The sequence below is a fragment of the Pygoscelis adeliae genome, unplaced genomic scaffold, assembly GCF_000699105.1.
Source record: "Pygoscelis adeliae isolate BGI_AS28 unplaced genomic scaffold, ASM69910v1 Scaffold438, whole genome shotgun sequence".
Taxonomy (NCBI): Eukaryota; Metazoa; Chordata; class Aves; order Sphenisciformes; family Spheniscidae; genus Pygoscelis; species Pygoscelis adeliae.
In genome coordinates this window covers 201,436-218,292 of record NW_008825313.1, presented here as the reverse complement: position 1 = coordinate 218,292, position 16,857 = coordinate 201,436, and the positions used below count along the sequence as shown (strand labels likewise).

Sequence of the window (16,857 nt, the reverse complement as noted above, 5' to 3'; positions counted from 1 at the left end):
GTCTTTTGTTCTTGATGTGTTTAAGGAGTAGCTTTTATTCTTTAATAATTTACAGAGTAAAAGTTTTTATTGTCCTTAAACCTGTTGACTGTTGGTGCCTTTTGTTCACCATTTTGTGTGCATTTCCTTGCCAATAGCTTGTATTCATTATTATCGCATCTCAAGGTTTTCTTGGTTTTACTCCCTACTTCTCTGTAAACAGACTGCTGTCTGTTGTCTTCATAGCTGTAGGACTGTAGGGCTTAGCTACCCAGTAAGGCATTCTTAACTTAAACTCATTATTCACATTTTTGTGGGTTTTTTTCTTTCCACTTAGAGTGAGGTTGGATCCAAGTTTTGCCGTTTCTTATATTAGAAAGAAGATGGAGACTATCCTTAGTATTCTTTAACCAGTGGCTTTGGTGTTGCCCCTCATTTACACTTTTTTAGACTTGGATATTATTTAATGGTTTTCTATAACTGGAACAAATTAAGCACATCGGATAATATGCAACTGCAGAATGCATCAGCACTCACAAGTCACTCCATATGGCAAAGTTTTCTTTCTGTCCCTGTCTTTCTAGTTCTGAAAAATTTATGTCTTCTTGCATTGAGCAAAATGTACATCACCGTTAGCAACTAGCTCTGACAGTTGATAAGTTCTGTTTTATTGAGCAATAAGTTAATGTCATATCAGCTGCTAGAACTAACAGTTTTCACTCATGCACACTGAACTATGGTGTAATCCCTTAGGCTAGGCTCTCTGTCAGTTCACTTGCTGCTTACATGAAGATGTGATTTTACCATAGCAACCAGTTAGACTATTATACAGAATTCTTCTGTTATCCAACCTCATCACAGCTAAGTGTAACTGGTGTAGGCTGTAAGAGAGGTGGGCAGTTTACACTGTATGTCAAATATTGTACAAAGAACTGCATATAAATCATATGAATATTGCTAAGCACAGACTAATTAAGACACCACAATTACAGAGAAATGAAATTCATTCAGTTGATAAAGAGCATCGCTGATGAGGGATCCATTTTACTAAAGCAGTTTAAAATAAGCATAGTCCCGTACAATGTCAAGAATGAGAGAATTCATTCAAATTTAGGAAAATGTGTGTCTTTTTCAGAATAATTTTTCTCTCTGAAACCAATACAAATCAAAGACCCAACTCTTCTAGATTTCTGACTGCTGGATGGGTTTTGTTTCCTTGTTTGAGAAAGCACTGGGGGCTTGCAGAGTTCAGTAGTATGAAGCCTCATCACAAAAAATACAGACAGACAAATATTTTCCCAGATTCAGTGAAGTAATTTAGTAAACTCTCCTGTAAATTGTAAAGCTTCAGAAGAGACACTGATTAAAGTGGTATCTGGCAGTTTTTCCAATGAAATTGTATCAGGTTACTAGTCAAAGCAAGATACCTACACATATGTACATGATCGAGATATATATAACATTTTCACCAGTTCTGAAATGTTAGCCTCAGTTTTGAAATTCAGTCTGTGATCACTCTGTTTTGCCTCCACTGACAAACATCCTAGAAATACGGCATTTTTTTCTGATGATGCTTCAATCAAATAGAAATGCATTTCTTGCTCTTTTCAAGACTTACAGAAATTCTTATTCCAAAGTTTTGGAGGCTGTAGGAAATATAGTAGCTTGTCTCCTTGGTGAACATAAAGGAGTTATTTGTCTCAGCTGAACATAACCACACAAATTACAGGAATGCATACAGGCCTGGATTCTGACCAGAGCCCAACTATGTAAATCCAGGGTTGCTTCAAACTTTTACTAAGCCTGCTGGGGATTTACACAGCTGTAGGAAGAAAGAATTTATTCTAGTTCATATAGAGAAGGCATGGGCAATTATACAAACACTTTTTTGGGCACAAGTAGACTTCTATGGTTACATACTACTGTTATTACCAAGACCAAGACACATTTTTAAGCATTTTCTATATCCTTAGAAACAGCACTGAGTGCTTTGTGCAGATATGTTTAGATTTAGTGAAGAGAAGATTTTAGGCAGGATCTTTGTTCATGATGAAGGAAGAAAAAGAATTTTTTAACAGCAAAATGCTGGCTCTTGTGCTTAAGATGTATGCATTGAAGGGAAATGGCAGGGGAGAACAAACATCATATTCAAGATCTGAAGATGGGTGCATGTGAACACTTTGCCTCTAAACCTTTGAGCCAAACTACAAAGTGTTCGCTCTGGGCTCAGGGCTGAGTGGTTTCCTCTGTTTCGTACACGTGAGGCACAGGAAAGACACAAGACCTGACACCACACTCCTCCTCTTTGCTTCTCGCTTCTTCTCTGCTTGCTATTTCACAGAAACAGTCAAATTTTCTTAAAGATTGTGGGGAAGTCTCTCAAAACAGCACAAGCTGAGCCTTATGCATGCAGAGATATGTAGTAGTGCTGCTGGATGAAAGGGTGGATATTTGAAAGGAAACATACAAAAAGATGTGGGGGAGAAACAACTCCTGACCACACACTGTGTTCGGGTGCCTAAGGGATCCATGGTCTCCCAGGGCACTGCAACAAGAACCACCTCTCTTCCCCCACACACAGGAATTGGGAACTGAGGAGCCCTAATCTTTCCTTTCCTTCCTTGTGCAAGCTGTTCCCTGCAACACTGACAGCACCACCAAGCTGTTCTAACAAATCTCTGCGTTGTTTTGCACAGCTCTGTGACACATGAAGCACAGCCACCTCCATGCATAGCAGCATTCCCAGCATCTCCAGCCAGCTCTGGGTCTCAAAGCTGGTGTTTGGCTGAAAATACTTTCTGTTGGAGTTTCTGACATTACAGATTTCTTAAGGCTTGCAGCACTCCCATGTTCTTGAACAGTATGAGATACTGCTGGGCAACCTTAGTGCTGCATTCACTCAGGCTTTTGTCAGTGCAGAGAGCTAACCCCAGGTGTTAGATACTCTGAAGGACAAAGGTCGGTTCTACACCATCCACAAAGTAAAATTTATGTATATGTAATATTTTCTTGCAGCATCATGCTGGCCTTTTTTGCATATGACAGCTACTTGCCTCATACTGGGGTATCAAGGAGTGGGGACTGTGTTCTCCTCAGGGTGTTTGGGTATAATCACTTGGCCGCTGCAGAAGTAGGAGTAGGAGTTCAAAGACTTGCTGTCCACCAGTTGCTGGAGATCACTTCTCTGCTGGAGATTGATGCCACACACCTGAGCCATACTGAGGGATCATGCAACATATCACACAGCTCATCCATGGGCTAGGCATGGCTATGCTATTAACATTTTTAACTGCTCCGGTTGCATCTGTAAGAGTGTATCTGCCATGCATTTTCTTTAGTTGAACCATTTTGTTTTCTGACTGTATGCATTTTCCCTTGTCTTTGTGTGGGTTTATCTTAGAGTATGGACAATGATTGCTTTGGAGAAAGCTGTAGGAGTCTAATTCACTGCTGTCTGCTATGTTTCAGGTTGCTTTCAAGTGAATGGGAAAGGAGAGTCTCACTCATTGCTATTATTTGTTAATTTTTCCTGTTCAGATGCAGATGGATAACTGGACATCTAATACCCATGTTCAGAAGACATGAATTCCAGAAAATTACTCTCAGAAACACGGAGAACATTTCCTGCTACTAAAGTACACTGCCAGCAGCCATCGCGGATTCTCATTGTGGATGTCACATCACCTTCCTGGACCAACACTTGTTCTGTACTCTCTGAAGCTCTGGAAAACACACTCTGTTTGGCGTGCAGTTTGACAGGCCCCTGCCGTGTTCCCCTGCTGAGCCTCTACGTGGTGCAGAACCAGCAGGAGTGTCTGCTTCCCTTTACGGTATGTGTGAAATTATGTCTCTTGGGATCTAACAAACATGAATGCAATACATTGCTGCAGTTCAGTGAAGAAAGTTATGATTTACTACATATGTATATGTAAAAATTAATTATTCTCAAAAAGCATCGTTTCATAGACTTCATGGAAGAGGTGAATTTTATGAAAGAATGATGTTTAAAAGGAAGTGTGTTGTATTTTTGATCTGTGAAGTCACTCGTGCATAGATTAAGTTTTGTGCTGTTCCCTTCTAAAACATCTGTTGTACCTCTTCCTTTCATATGCTACTTTCTGCACTATCTGCACTGCTTCTCTAACAAACACAGCTCTACAGCTGTAACAATTTGGATGGTGAAATGGTCTGTATACCTGTTGATTACACAACTATTACCACTTCGGGAGAGATTCCAGACATTTAAGGGGAAAGGATCAGAATTCAAAATATTTTTGCCAAATTTGAGAAATATCCTGAAATCATAGAATCGTTTGGGTTGGAAAAGACCCTTAAGATCATTGAGTCCAACCGTAAACCTAACACTGCCAAGTCCACCACTAAACCATGTCCCTAAGCACCACATCTACACGTCTTTTAAATATATAGATCTAAGTCAGTAAGAACAAGTATTTCACTCATCTAGGGATATGCAGCAGCATAAATATAGATGGAGAATGACTAGCAGCTCTACAATAAAAGTTTGGGATTACGAAGTATCATAAAGTTCACATGAATCTATGAAGTCATATGATTATAAACAGTCATACTGAGCACTCTTATTTACACTACATTAGTGTAAACACATGGTATTAACCCTTCCACTTTATTCAGCAATGGTGAAAACATTCTGAAATATTTTGTCAAGTTTTCACATCTCAGGAAAGGTAGAGGCCAACTGGGGAAAAAAAAAAGAGGTCAACAGTAATTTAGCAAATGTGATCTGCAAGAAGACTGTGGCTAATGGTGGTGTTTATTTTGTGGAATAGGTTATAGATAATGTGACAAGGATAACTAAGGGGATACCAAAGGAACATTTTCTGGAGATGTTGTGAAATCACTCTGATTAGGGGCTTTAAGAACAGACACTTGTCTTGCTTCCTAGGATGAATATACATGTAATTCATCCTGGCATGTCACTGTAGGATGGACTAGGTAATCTGTTTCACAACTGGTGCCAGGCCTGTTTTCTGTGATTTTGCATTATGTCCAAGTTAATTTGTAAGTGTTTGGGGCCAAATGCCTGCTTTTGTATTTGCTAGGTATGTCCTGACACTGATCCAACATGTGCTGGCTGACGGCAATCTCAGATCTCATTTGGTAATCGTGGGTCACCAGAGCACAGCTGTACTTTGACACAATCCCTCTACTTGCCCCATCCTATGAATCTTCTGCTCATGATAGGCTGTCTTTTTTATTTAAACAACAATTCCTTATGTTGATAATCACGGTTTTTAAAGACAGAAGAACCCTTAGATCATTGTTTGGCTTCCTTCATATTACAGGCTATTATATTTCACTAAAGTACCCATATATCATTACAGCACTTCCTCCAGAAAGACATCTAGTTTTGATGTGAAGATATTACAAGATGGAGAATCAAGTACTTCTGTTGATAATTTCTTCCAGCGGTTAATCATTGTCATTGTGAAACTTGCACCTGGTTTCTAATTTGCATTTATTGGCTTTAGCTTCCAGGGGTCTCTTAATATATTTTCTTTTTTGGCTAGATTGAAGAACCTGCTTGTATTTTATACTTTCTTCCTCTAAATATAAGCAGGTCCCTTAGTCTTCTAGCTGGTAAATGAAAGAGAACAAAGTGTAAGTCTAACTGCAAGGCATTTTTACAGGCCCTTAATAACTTCCAAGCCCTTCTATGTATTCACTCTTCTGGTTTTTTGGATGCTACATTCCAATACTGGACTCAGTAATGCTGTACAGAGAGCTAAAAAATACCCCCTCCTCCTGTTTGCGTGACTGGTAATCACATCAACTCTTTTGCCATAATATTGTGTTTCTCTGGGACTTGTCCAAGACAGCAAATACTCAAAGACTTGAGCTAGTAGTGCATACCCGGTTGATAGGCACAACTCTAGTGTGAGTCCCCACTCCCCTTCTCCCCAGCGTTGTTTGGATGTTCTGTCTAGTGAGCCATCTCTTTATTTTAGACATCTGCTGTGGTGCTGAAGACTGTTTTTCAGAACTGTTCTTTCTCTATTAGGAACAGTAAAGTATAGCAAGATGACTATCTTCTTCAATGGACCTAATTTCACTAACAATGATACCTGGTCCTCTGCAGCTTCTGGAATCAGGAGCAGTTTTACATTTCTATCTGATAAACATCTGTTCCGTTTCAGCCTTCTTCAGAAATACTAGGGCTCCATTGCTTTTTCTGTACTCCTGAATTTGCCCCTTTGTCTCAACAGGGCATGCTGTTTATCACATTGACTTTCTGATCTAGCTAGAGAAAAACTTGCTACTTCTCAGTGAGGAACCAAGACAGAGCTATATTAAAGGTTGCTTATTAGACAAATCATATAAAGCCAGGAAAGCCCCAGAGCTGAAAATAGAGATCGGGAGAGTACATGGGGAAGTGTCATATACGGTTACCCTTTTCTTAGTCTTTCCTGGGCATTTGTTTATGGTCTCTGTTCCTACTGGTCTCCCCTATTGGCCTAACTCTAACAAGTCCAAAGAGCTTCCCTGGCAAGGGCAGGGGGGTGCCAAAGAAAAGGAAGGAAGACAGTAAATAATCGTGGAGGACAACAGATGGTGACAAGAGGGGAAGTGAGCATTAAAGCATCAAAAAATTTTAATGTGGGACGGAGTAAGGACTCTGAGCAGAGCACCTCCAGCTGATGGGCTCTGTTCCTACTGGTTTTCCCTTGGGCTGGGCAGCCATCCCCCACAAGTCCCAGACCCTCCCTTGACAAAAAGGGCTGAAAAAGAAACAAGAGAGAAATACGTTAACTACAGGGACTGGTGAACTAAGAAAGTGAAGTGGGTGAGGATACAACACGTGGAAGGAGCCAGGCGGGGCAGTGAGCACTGTGCCTACCCCGGCTCGTGGCCAGCTTTGATCTCTCATTTTGGTAGCTTTTCTCTGGAAGCAATGTAGTGTTGCAGATTAAAATGTTTTGCTGGACACACAGTGTGAAGCTATGAATTCTTGGAACTATGTAATGAAGGGACAGGGTCACATGTGAAGAGATATGTCAAGGCCTATGGCACTGGGCTGGGTGTCAGCGCGCAGAAGAGGGGTGCAGTCAGAAATAGTTAAACAACACAATTTGTGCTTAGACGTTTAACTTATGCCCCCAAGCACATTCCAGAGTTGAAACTGCAGCTTGCGTAGACTCACCTAAGTTAACATTTAAAGTAGCTGTGCATATGCAAGAGAAAAATTCAACTCTGCTGGTGCCAGTGCCAAAGGACAGGTGCTTAACTGGACTTCAGGCTGCCCTGCAGCCTATGCTGAGCCCTGTTCTGCCACAGTTAGGAGCAATACTTGGCCTGAGACAGCTGGTTTACATCTGTGTGGGCTGCAGCTGCCTCCTGGGATTACAGGGCAGGCATCTGAACTGCAGGGAATTTTGCTGTAGCACTTTGAAAAGGCTCCTGGCTGCATCTGCTTGGTGCATTTATCAAAGATTGCTAACCTCACAGCAGAACTGACATAATGGGCCAGATACTTCTTGCACTGTAGGGTACGGTGGGGGATTAAGAGCAGCCCTGCTGAGAAGGACTTGGGGGTACTGGTGGATGAAAAGCTGGACATGAGCCAGCAATGTGCGCTCGCAGCCCAGAAGGCAAATTGTATCCTGGGCTGCATCAAAAGCAGCGTGGCCAGCAGGTCGAGGGAGGTGATTCTGCCCCTCTACTCTGCTCTGGTGAGACCCCACCTGGAGTACTGTGTCCAGGTCTGGAGCCCTCAGCATAAGAAAGACACGGTCCTGTTGGAGCAGGTCCAGAAGAGGGCCACGAAAATGATCAGGGGGATGGCACACCTCTCCTATGAAGAAAGGCTGAGAGAGTTGGGGTTGTTCAGCCTAGAGAAGAGAAGGCTTCAGGGAGACCTTATTGCAGCCTATCAGTACTTAAAGGGGGCTTATAAAAAAGATGGCGGCAAACTCTTTAGCAGGGTCTGTGGCGACAGGACAAGGGGGAATGGCTTTAAACTAAAGGGGGGTCGATTTAGACTAGATATAAGGAAGAAATGTTTTACGCTGAGGGTGGTGAAACACTGGCCCAGGTTGCCCAGAGAGGTGGTGGATGCCCCATCCCTGGAAACATTCCAGGTCAGGTTGGACGGGGCTCTGAGCAACCTGATCTAGTTGAAGATGTCCCTGCCCACGGCAGGGGGGTTGGACTAGATGACCTTTAGACGTCCCTTCCAACCCAAACTATTCTATGATTCTATAAAACAGTGTGGTGTCTTTCCTTAAGACTGCTCTCTTCACCATTCTGAGGTGAGGTTTGAGACGTCCCAGCTTTCTTCCTCACCTTATTTGCAGAACCGTCAGAGCTGTTTGTGAACACGTGCCTGAGCCCCCCAGTTCATAACTTAAGTCACACTGAAAGACTATGCTGTAAACCATGGCTGCTCAGGAGCGCTTCAGTGAGTCAGAGCTCCAAGCATCTGAAGCAAACGAGTCATATGTTCATCTGTTGCCTCTTCTGTGAGGAAGGTGACCTCTGGCAGCAGTGTCTTATATTGCTTCAAACAGATTTGGTAAAGTTCACTAATAATCTCTCCTATGGCCAGAATTTGCCAGTTTACCTGCTGGGTATGTCTCAACTCCTTTGAGTTCTTGTTGAAGCTCAGGTGAGCTGACATTGGTGTGAATGCTAGCTGAGATGCTCCACACACCTTTGGATCCTGGGTGCTCTCTAGCATTGTCATGTCTATGCTAAAGAAAGGTCATGGCTGGGTAATAGATAGCAGGTAGCCTCAACTAATATTGCGTGGAAAAAGAGTACGAGAGGGGTCTACCATGATCCTGGCCAGCCTGGTTCATGTTCAGACTGCCTTCTGTGGATTTAGGTGACCACTATAAAGTGATACCAAGTTCAAGGAAGTGCTGAGCAACATATGTGATATAAGGGTTTAGCAGCCCTGGACAGCAGGTAAACTAAATCACCATAGCAGGCAGTGAGAATATGGCCCAATATCCTCCAATACATGAGACTGACACAAAGCATCATAGTGGAGCACAATGGGTTAATAATCTGTGCATTTATAATGTTCATCTTGCCATAATGAGTCAGACCAGCTGTCCTCGGGGCAGCCATTGTACAGTGGTAGCTGTTGCCTGAAGGAATAAAACATTTTTACAAATGACAGCTACAGAATAATTTTTCCTTTCTAACACTTGCTCTGGTAGCTCATCTTTGAAGCAGGAGAGTCCACAGACCTTCCATCAGCGTTTGCTTCTTTGAGAAGCATTACTGTGGTGAATGTCCTAAAAGAGCAGTATAACAGCATAAGAAATGCTCTCCTGAGTCAGACCAACACTCCATCAGCCCAGTATCAAAAGGAAAAGCTATTTTGGGGGAGTGCCCCAGCCCAATCACTTTCTGCAGTTCATTCTCCTCACACTCCTGTAGTTCCACAGCTCTTGTGTTAAGAATGATAGAGGATACATTTGAGGCTATTCCTCTTGGTATCTGCTTCTAGACCTGTTACCCATGAATTTGTGGAACCCCTTTTTGAACCTGTTGCCACAGTCTGACTCCAAACCCTCCTGAACGCAGGTTCCAGAGGTCCACAGCTCGACGAGTAAAGGAGTACGGATATGGCAGGGGTGACTATGGCCTGGGGATATCACAGCACCTCAGTACTCCTCATTTATGTTTCAAGTTCTGCCTCTGTCTTATACAGGGGAGAGGGGGCATGCCGAACTACTACATTTTGGCTAGCAGCAGGCAACAGGTAGACAGCTGAAAACTTGAGAAGTGTGTTGTTGTTACTAGCATAACAATGAGCTGGTTTTGATTCATATCACTGTTCACTGCTTTATGACTTAACTCCTGCCCCCAGTCTTATCTCAGTGCTGTGAATTCAAAAGCCTCCTTCCACATTATGGAAAAATATTTCATATTATCAGTTTGACATTTCCCATCTTTCAATTTCATTGAATACTGTTTTGCAGCAAGTGAAGGAAAACTTTGCACGAATTCAAGCCTGCATTTCGGAGCTCCGTTCGCTACCCAGAGAAGGCTGTTTCCCACAGGGGGGAAATGGAGTGGTACAAGCTGTGCAGGATGGATTGCAACAGTTCAAACAATACAGCAGACATGCAGCAGCAGGAGGCTCAGCAAATAGCTCTGTTGAGGTAAGAAAATGTTGGGAAGGTAGCGGGAGCCATCCACCAGACTTGCCACTTGTTAGCACATTAAGATGATAGTCTGTGTGGTATCTAAGGTCCATGGGAGGGAGAGAGTAATTAAGAAAATAAGCCCTCCAAAAAAAATCCATGTGGCAATCTCTGAATGCTTATGGAAACTAGACAGATTGAGGTTTGAGTTGCTTATGGAAACTGACTTTACGGTATAGCAAAATGAATTTAATTTCCAGGCATTTAAGATTGGATGTTTTTTCAGCTTTATTTTGATTACTTTCACAGAAGAACTGTGTCAAAGGCAAAGACATTCACAGTACTTATGGACATGATTTTCCTTTCAGCCTACAGTTACATTCTGCAGTTATAGTGTCTGGAACTTTCACTGATAAAAAGGATGTTTGTACAAAGATCCTCATTGTGCCTGAAAGCATGTCTACAATTCATTGAAAGTGAACTCATACAGACAAAAGAAATGCATTTCATCTTGAGAGTAGTTGGTATAGTTGCAAAGGACAGGAAAAGCCTACAGAATGGTCATTGTCTTGGCACAGTCCTCTTCAAATCAGTTTTCAGAGTAAAAAGAAAATATGGTCAGTATTTGGAATAACAAGAGGGTTTGTTTATAATTAGCATTTTTCTTTTCTCAGTGGCAGCTTGGGAGTTCCACAGAGCTCCTACTCTGCAAATTGTAATAGGGGTCTGTTACAATACATTGTTGGCAATGGCTGTGTGAAACAACTGAAAAGTCTAAAAAAGGCCATTGTAAGCTCTGTACAACAGACAGCCCCTGAAACTCAGGAAGCATCACGTTTGTTCTTGGCATGTATCCCTACATCGGGTGAATGGAAAAACGGTAATCTCTGACACCTTTATGGCAGACGCAGAAAGAATGGGGCGATCCAATTACTTTGCCCATGCTCCAGATAATCTGGGGAGAACTGTGCCTGCTTGTAATCCTGATGCACTAGTAGTTTATCCCCATTCCTTGCACTTTACAAGGCCCTGAATAAGGTGCAGCTGCTAATGCATTAAGAGCACTCTTTCTCTCACTTCCCACTTCATGAATCATGCTTTATAAATGTTTATCTCTCATGTTCCACCTACACTCACATAGTTTAGGAAAATTCATAAAAGACAGCCTAAAAGCAAATTCTACAACTAAATAACCATTCCTGCATCATGAAAGGTATTTCTGTTCATCCCAGCTCTGGGCTATGTGTTACTCTGTATCCCATGCCACAGCAGTTCCCAAACTTCCTTCTAAGGAGGAATGCCCTGGGAAGGGGAAGTAAAGTGGTTTGAAACACCATATGCAAACATTTCCTTTCTGCTCAGGCTTTGTGAAGTTTTGGGACTGACTATTGACGATTTGCCTGGATAAAGTAGAAAGAACAGGAACTTTAACCTGTCCAACAAGACTTAGCTACTGACATGAGTTGGTATGGTAGGACAGCCTGGTGTTTGTCTGGGATTTCAGTACACACACATGCTGGTGTCTTGTTTCCCATGATTCTCAGTGGGAATGAACGTGCACACAGCATGTCTGTCAGTGCTTCCTGAGCCAATTGCATAGGTGTGTTGTTGCTGTTTAGCTTGAGCAGTGGCTCTGACATGACCCTATGTACAGTGAACATGCCAGAAAATTTTAGGTATTCAGCAATCTAGCTGTCTCAGAGATCCAATATCCAGAAATCCTGTATGAGTATATCAAGTCCTCAAATCCCTCTGGGCAGATTCCAGTAGAAAAGGGGACATATCTAGGGAAAAATTATATGTACAGCAGTCCTGGGACAGGATCTAATAGATTTTGGTGCACGCTAGTGGCACAGCGGGGTGTGAATAGTTGCATAAGTGGGAGGGAAGCTGCTAACAACACATGAGAACATACGTGCAAATGTAGAAAGGTTCACAGGAAGAAGTATTTTTTTTAAAGTAGTATCAACTGATGCAAAAGGACAGGCAGTTATCAAGAGTGGAAGGACTCAGAAGCGGTATTTTCTTCTGGACATGAGGAAACATCAGCTCCAAACTATCTTTCATTTCACGCAGGCTTAGGGTCCACCTGGTTTTGGAGCTTTGTCAGTCCTAAAAAGGAATCCAGACTCCCATGAGTGAAATTTCCCTAGTCCTTCTACTTTATTTAGATCCTTAAACCCTTCCAGAGTCATGCTGTGATTAGGCAGACTCTCCCAGCTGTAATTCTCACTTCTGGTGTCTATCCAGCAAGCCTTTCTGCTGATTTACTGCTTCTCTGTGTTTTCTTAGGGCCTTGAGGTATTTTTCCTGACCATTTCAAATGTGATTTGTGCTTTAACATCAAAGCTGGGGGCTGGAACAAATGGAGTACACTTTTGAGACAAGACCATTTTTGACACACAACAAAATCCAGGATGTCTTCTAGTATAGTTGAAGGAATGAGATAGCCACATTCAAAATTAAGTTATCCATGAATATAGGGAGTTTATACTCCACTAAGTGATCCTTGTTCCTCTAGATTATGCAAATATATTATACTTTTCATTGCAAGGGGATGTAAAACACCTGCTGCAGTGATAGGCTGTGGCATTATATACTTACTTGAAAGTGTTGACCACCATTTTTACAATCTACTTTCATTTTCTCATAGGAACAGTGTACATAGATGCAACACTAATTCTCTTCTGACAATTTACCAACTTGTATTTGCTCTCATATACTTGGATCAGCCTGGAAAATTGGGTGTCCTCCACTCTTCTGGAATTAATCTGACCACCTACCACTTTGTTGATAATTTTGATAGGTAACCAAATGTTTTTCTTCCTGGTACCAGAAAATAGCGAGTTCACATGGTTTGTTACACTACCCTTGGCCCTGCAAAGGGCCTGGATATGTGTACTCAGTCCCATCTAAAGAAGACCCTAGAGGAAAGTCTTTATAAAAATGCTCAGGGTGGTCAGATGTAGAGCTGGCTGTCATGCCTAGCTGGAACAGCAGTCTGACCAACATTTGTATGATTAATTCCAGTATACCCAAACCAGAGAATGATGTAGTAGATTGTGTATTTAAAAAAAAAAATCAAACAAAACAACAGCAAAACCACAACACCCAAACAGCAAGCAAACAAAAACCCACTCTCAAACATGCATGGATTCTAACCTGAAAGATTTCTTAGGGAAGACAAGAACTCTATAACCCAGGAGATGTGGCCATTCTTCAGAAAACTCGTGCAGCAAACTGTACTTAAATTACTGCATAGAGGATCTCTGTCAGAAAATATCTCATACAGTATTAGACAACCCTTGCAGAGGGTCAGTTGAACAGGTAGGAGGGGCTCCTTTAGAAGCCTCTCACTGACAGCTGAACGTACAAACCCCTTCCCTTCACCACATTCAAAATAATGTCCACACTGGAGACTTTGAATTTTCCTGGTTTCCATACAGCAGCAAATACCACAGACATCAGTCACACTTGCCAGCTCTAGTCTTCCCTCTGAGTTGCTCTATGCTAACTATATTTCATTCCCTGTTTCCGCTGCCTTACTTCCCTTTGAGCTGTTTGTGACAGGCATCAAATGTTTCTTCCAAGAATGCATGCCTTATAAAGCAAAGGGAAAGAAAAATTAAATTAAGAATAGCTTTTTTGTGGCTTCATTAGTGGATACAATTTATAGTGATCCTATTTCCTTTGAAAGATAGCCAAAATAAAACTAGAGAGAGAATTCAAAGAACGTAGAGATCTGAAGTATTATAGTACACTTGATTTTAGCACAGGTACTGTAGAGGATACTGGGGGCTTCCAAAAGGCAACAAATCATACTTGCCTGTCTTGAGGAAACTTTAGCTCAAACTTTAGTTCTGTGGAGAATTTCAAGGACAAAGGACTTCTCTCCAAGCTAGCAGTCCTTCCCTTTCTGCATGCTGCATAAATGTCAGCTGTGGATGAAATTCAGTCTTCTGCAAATCCTAACAAAAGGTGTTTCACAGACCTAAATGGGATCTAAGGGGTGGCCTTTATTTTTCACATAAGGGTGAATAAGCACCATCAGATCACTAAGGAGCCAGGAAGTGAGCAGAAGAGCACCTACAATTCTCAGATCTTCATTGAAAAATAAAAGCCAGTGATCACAGAAAGGCAGAAGGGTATTCCACCCTTACAAAAGGCCACGTTTCTAAAAAAGGCAGCTTTCTGCTTCAGATACTCTGGTGATTGAAATTTTGTTTTCATCACAAGCTTTTTTTTTATGCAGAGTAAGTTGGATTTTTATGTCTGTTTCCTCTTCTCAGAAGGCATTTGAATGTTTTTGTTCAGATACAGTGTCTTTTGAAGAAGGAAGAAAAAAATACCTTCTTGGAAGTGAAGTCTGGATAACTTAAGCCAGTTAAAGAAGGCATTTACCCTATTAAATTCAACTGTATCAGGTAGACCAGGTGTGGTGACCAAGTACTTAACATCTCCCACAAGCATTTTGTATTTAGTCCACTGTGAAGAGAAGTAGCAATTCTTTTTCTGTGATACTTTAAAGCATTAGTGAAACACTGGCCCAGGTTGCCCAGAGAGGTGGTAGATGCCCCATCCCTGGAAACATTTCAGGTCAGGTTGGACTGGGCTCTGAGCAACCTGATCTAGTTGAAGATGTCCCTGCCCATGGCAGGGGGGTTGGACTAGATGACCTTTAAAGGTCCCTTCCAACCCAAACTATTCTCTGATTAGAAAACATATTAGAAGTATTTCTGCATTGAACTTTAAGGCATGGACAAGAGGAAAATAAGCCCTACTTTATCAAATTTTTGGAACTCTCTAGTTCCATCTGGTTTTCGATGGGATGAATGCCAGATTCTACCAATACAATTTCTTCCTTCTGTTTCAAAAGCTTCATGCCTTAGTTAAGTGCCCTCATAAATCTGTTGATTCCAGTATTTTGCAGTTAAGATTTAACAAAAGACTTATCTGGAGTGTTTGTTATTCATCAAAATTTAATGCTTTGTATGTCATTTTGGTGCATCAGTGCCCGATTGCCAAACTGACATCTCAGTGGCCCTGTTACTGAGATACAGGAACCCATGGTGCTGGCTGGAACAGCAGATTACAGGCATATAATTACAGTCAGTAAACAACTGAGGAGTAAATAATTGCGAACAAGTAAGATCACTATCTGTGAAATCCTGCAGCAGAGGGAAGATGCTTAGCAAAGGGAGCATGCACAGCTGGGCAGAAGGAGAAAAGGCAGCCAGCGAGGGGCCAGACCTGTCACCGAGATGCACTGTCTCGTCTCAGCAGAGAAAGTTACCATTTCTGTTTGTGAAGCCTTCTCTTCTGAAAGAAGTGCTCTTTTTTGCTTTTGTTGTTACGCTTCTAAAAGGACACAAGTTAAACAAAAAAGCTTTCCACATGCTTCCATCCATGTGGAAGAGACTATTCTGGAGCTGCGCACGGGGAACACACAGCTGCTGTACTGCCTGCAGCACCATCCCACTGCCGCCGCACCGTGGGCAAAGCCTGGAGGGCAGCAGCAGTGGAGCATGTCTTGTTCAGGTACCAGCTTAACTATAATTATTTTTGGGCAGAGCAGGAAGAGGCAGGAAGGACAGGACAGGACTATAAACAGCAGTAGGATGAAGAAACATAGTATGTGGGAAGCTGTTGATGAAATATACTTACATGTGAGCTAGCAGAAACACAAGCACTTAAGGAGGCATTACGGTTATAGTAGAAGTACAGTTTCTTTAGCGTGAGACCATGATGGCCGGTATTTATAGTATGTGAGCGCCACTGGCAATTTGCTTGTGCAAATCAGATGTAGTCTTTAGGCAAATGTGCATTTTCCTAACAGTTAAACTGCAAAGAGGCAAGAATATTCCTAGCTGACTAGTAAGCGTAGGAGGCAGACTTTGTTACAACCTGCAATCATTTAAAACCCAAATATTTGTTAAAAGTATTGAAAATTATTACCCTTTTGAGATCCTGACTTCAGAGGGGAAAAACCACCAGCATCAGCAAAGCTGTCTCAGCAGCAGCTACAGGGCAGGAAATGTGGCCAATCTGCAACAAGATGAAAAGCATTTTTCAAGTCACCAATAGCCCATTTTTTGTCAGATTAGAAAGTATAATGGCATTAAGGGATTATATCTAGAAACTGTGGTAATATGAAGGGAAGTCACAGTAGCTACACCTAAGTTTTTGCATGTGGTAAAATATTTCTCCTGGTCTCTGACCAGCATGTGCTAGTGTGACTCAGGTTGTGAAAAGGGTAAATTGGAGGTGATAGGCTACAGATGTAATGCAGCCATGGTTTTGATAAAACTCTGTCTATAGCTCTGCAAAAGATGATTATATCTTTTAGACAGTTCAGCTACCCCCAGCTCAAGAACAGTCCCTGTTAGCCATTTTCATTAGTTCCTAAAAGGAATCCATAATAATTTCTTCACTCCCAGTAACTCAGAGGCAAACACTAGGGATAAGTTCAGTTGGAGAGGTATACTTTGTTAGGGAAATCGGCCTTGATCTGACATCAGCAAGGCTGCCACAGCTCCATGACCCAGGCCCAACCAGTTGTGAGGCTGAGCATGTATTCCCAGCAGACAGATGCACACAGAGTACATGTATATAACACATATATACATGCATGATTGGTCACACAGATCACAGACACTCAGAGCACTCACATAAACACAGACTGCACCAATGGCCTCCAGCCTGCTCCCCTCTCTGGCTGAGCAGGATGGAGATCCACCAGCAG

General features: G+C 42.0%; 1 protein-coding gene across 1 annotated transcript in view; it reads left to right on the top strand.

Annotated features, from left to right (window-relative positions):
* Positions 1 to 3,517: 3,517 nt before the first annotated feature.
* Positions 3,518 to 16,857, top strand: part of M1AP (meiosis 1 associated protein) — a 31,247-nt gene continuing 17,907 nt past the window's right edge. The window contains exons 1-2 of the mRNA XM_009330262.1: positions 3,518 to 3,809; positions 9,951 to 10,133. Of these exons, the coding sequence (XP_009328537.1) occupies positions 3,561 to 3,809; positions 9,951 to 10,133 (432 nt within the window). The 5' untranslated portion in view covers positions 3,518 to 3,560. The remainder of the gene's footprint in view (positions 3,810 to 9,950; positions 10,134 to 16,857) is intronic.